Here is a 1,693-nt window from a genome sequence, read left to right as displayed (position 1 = left end):
AGGACGGCAGTGTGGAGGGCGGCAGGACGGCAGTGTGGAGGGCGGCAGGACGGAGTGCGGAGCGGGAGGGCGGCAGGACGGAGTGCGGAGCGGGAGGGCGGCAGGACGGAGTGCGGAGCGGGAGGGCGGCAGGACGGAGTGCGGAGCGGGAGGGCGGCAGGACGGAGTGCGGAGCGGCAGGGCGGCAGGACGGAGGAGTATGACATTGTTATGCTGGTCAGGCAGCTGTATAGATGGGAAGTGTCGGGTGGAATCCATTGGGGGATATGGGACCTGGAAGCCTCGTCTGTCTCCATGTGATCCCGCTGGCCACGCCTTCCCTGCGCTGCACAGATCTGGTTGGATGGAAGTCCTCGGAGTCGTCTATGGGGGCTGAAGTCTGTAATGTAGACTCGGCATAATGGCGCAGGGACTAGAAGGATACACAGGAGCCCCGAGAATCTGTCCACACCTCATAAGGATCAGCATGGAGGCGAGTCATATATATCACCAAGCTGCTAATTGATCTTCTTGGAGTTCCCCTTTAAGACCGCCATAGATGTTAGAGAGCGGCTTCTGGCACAGTGTGACCTCCCATCCCCCCTGTTCAGTGCGGCTGGAGATGAGAGGGGCACCGCCGACTGCTCAGGTACCTCATAGACATTAGATTGTCCTGACCCGGGAGCGTCACTGAGCTCTCTGACCTCCAGAAGCTCGCAGCGTCTGGAGGTCAGAGAGAGCGATGTGTGTACTTCCCCTGCCACTCGCCCTCCCCACCACCCAATGGAAGCAATCCTCCCGTCCGTGTGTCAGAGCATCGCCCCCTGGTGGTGAGGAAGCATTGTGGCTGGGAAGGTACGGGCTGGGCTGTGTGGGGCCCCGTGTTGCCATGGATGGGGAACTGATTGATTTTCTCTCATTCAGCCATCAGGACCCGTGTGTACCTATACAGTGCACTTAGCCCCGCCCCCCCGGATTGAAGAATAACTCCGACCCTCCGGCTGTGCTGTAACTACAACTCCCAACTTGGCTCTGAGAGAGTCATGCCTGTAACTATCAGTGTAGCAATGCCTCATGGGACTTATGACACTTAGTGGCTCTTGCTGTACTGGAAGGAAGCCATGTGTAGCCGCCTCTTCAGACGTTCCGCCTCCAACTCTCGGAAGAAAGCGTCTTCATCGGCCCGTGTGATCATCTCCTGCAGCTCCCGGATCTCCTTCTCCATCTTCAGCCGCAATTCCTTCTTTATCTTGTGTAGATTCTGGAAAAGGGACGCTGGTTGTTATTAAAGAGAACCTGTCACCAGAGCGGTGAGGAGCAGGTAAGGACTGCACTCCCTTCACACTCGTACTATGGCGGCGGCGCTTCTTTCCTTCCGCCATTGCTGCAAGACGCAACTGACGCCTACAGAGGCCGGACAGGAAGGGGACCCAGTGCAATGCGTGTGCCTTTCATTCTAAATGGCGCCCCGGCACACAATGCACATGCGTTACAAGTTACAACGCACCACAACCCAGGGTGAGGTTTTCAGTGTGTGATGAGAAACATTCCACAAAACACCATTGTTGCTGCATCGGAGCCCACTCCGAATATGCTGAGAACACACAATACAGGATAAAGCTCCTCCTGGCACACGTCTTATCACAGCGCAGTATAGTGTGTGCGGCCATCAACACGCTTCTCAATGTATGGAGCCAAAGACCATCCGTGCCAC

At 56.9% G+C, this 1,693-nt stretch overlaps 1 protein-coding gene across 1 annotated transcript in view; it reads right to left on the bottom strand.

Annotated features, from left to right (window-relative positions):
- Window positions 1-1,063: 1,063 nt before the first annotated feature.
- CEP95 (centrosomal protein 95) overlaps window positions 1,064-1,693 on the bottom strand; it is a 35,148-nt gene continuing 34,518 nt past the window's right edge. Inside the window, exon 22 of the mRNA XM_018569269.1 lies at window positions 1,064-1,240. Coding sequence (XP_018424771.1) covers window positions 1,070-1,240 — 171 coding nt within the window. The 3' untranslated portion in view covers window positions 1,064-1,069. The remainder of the gene's footprint in view (window positions 1,241-1,693) is intronic.

This window comes from Nanorana parkeri, unplaced genomic scaffold (assembly GCF_000935625.1).
Source record: "Nanorana parkeri isolate BGI_ZX_2015 unplaced genomic scaffold, ASM93562v1 scaffold1316, whole genome shotgun sequence".
Lineage (NCBI taxonomy): Eukaryota > Metazoa > Chordata > Amphibia > Anura > Dicroglossidae > Nanorana > Nanorana parkeri.
This window is presented reverse-complemented; position numbering and strand designations above follow the sequence as displayed.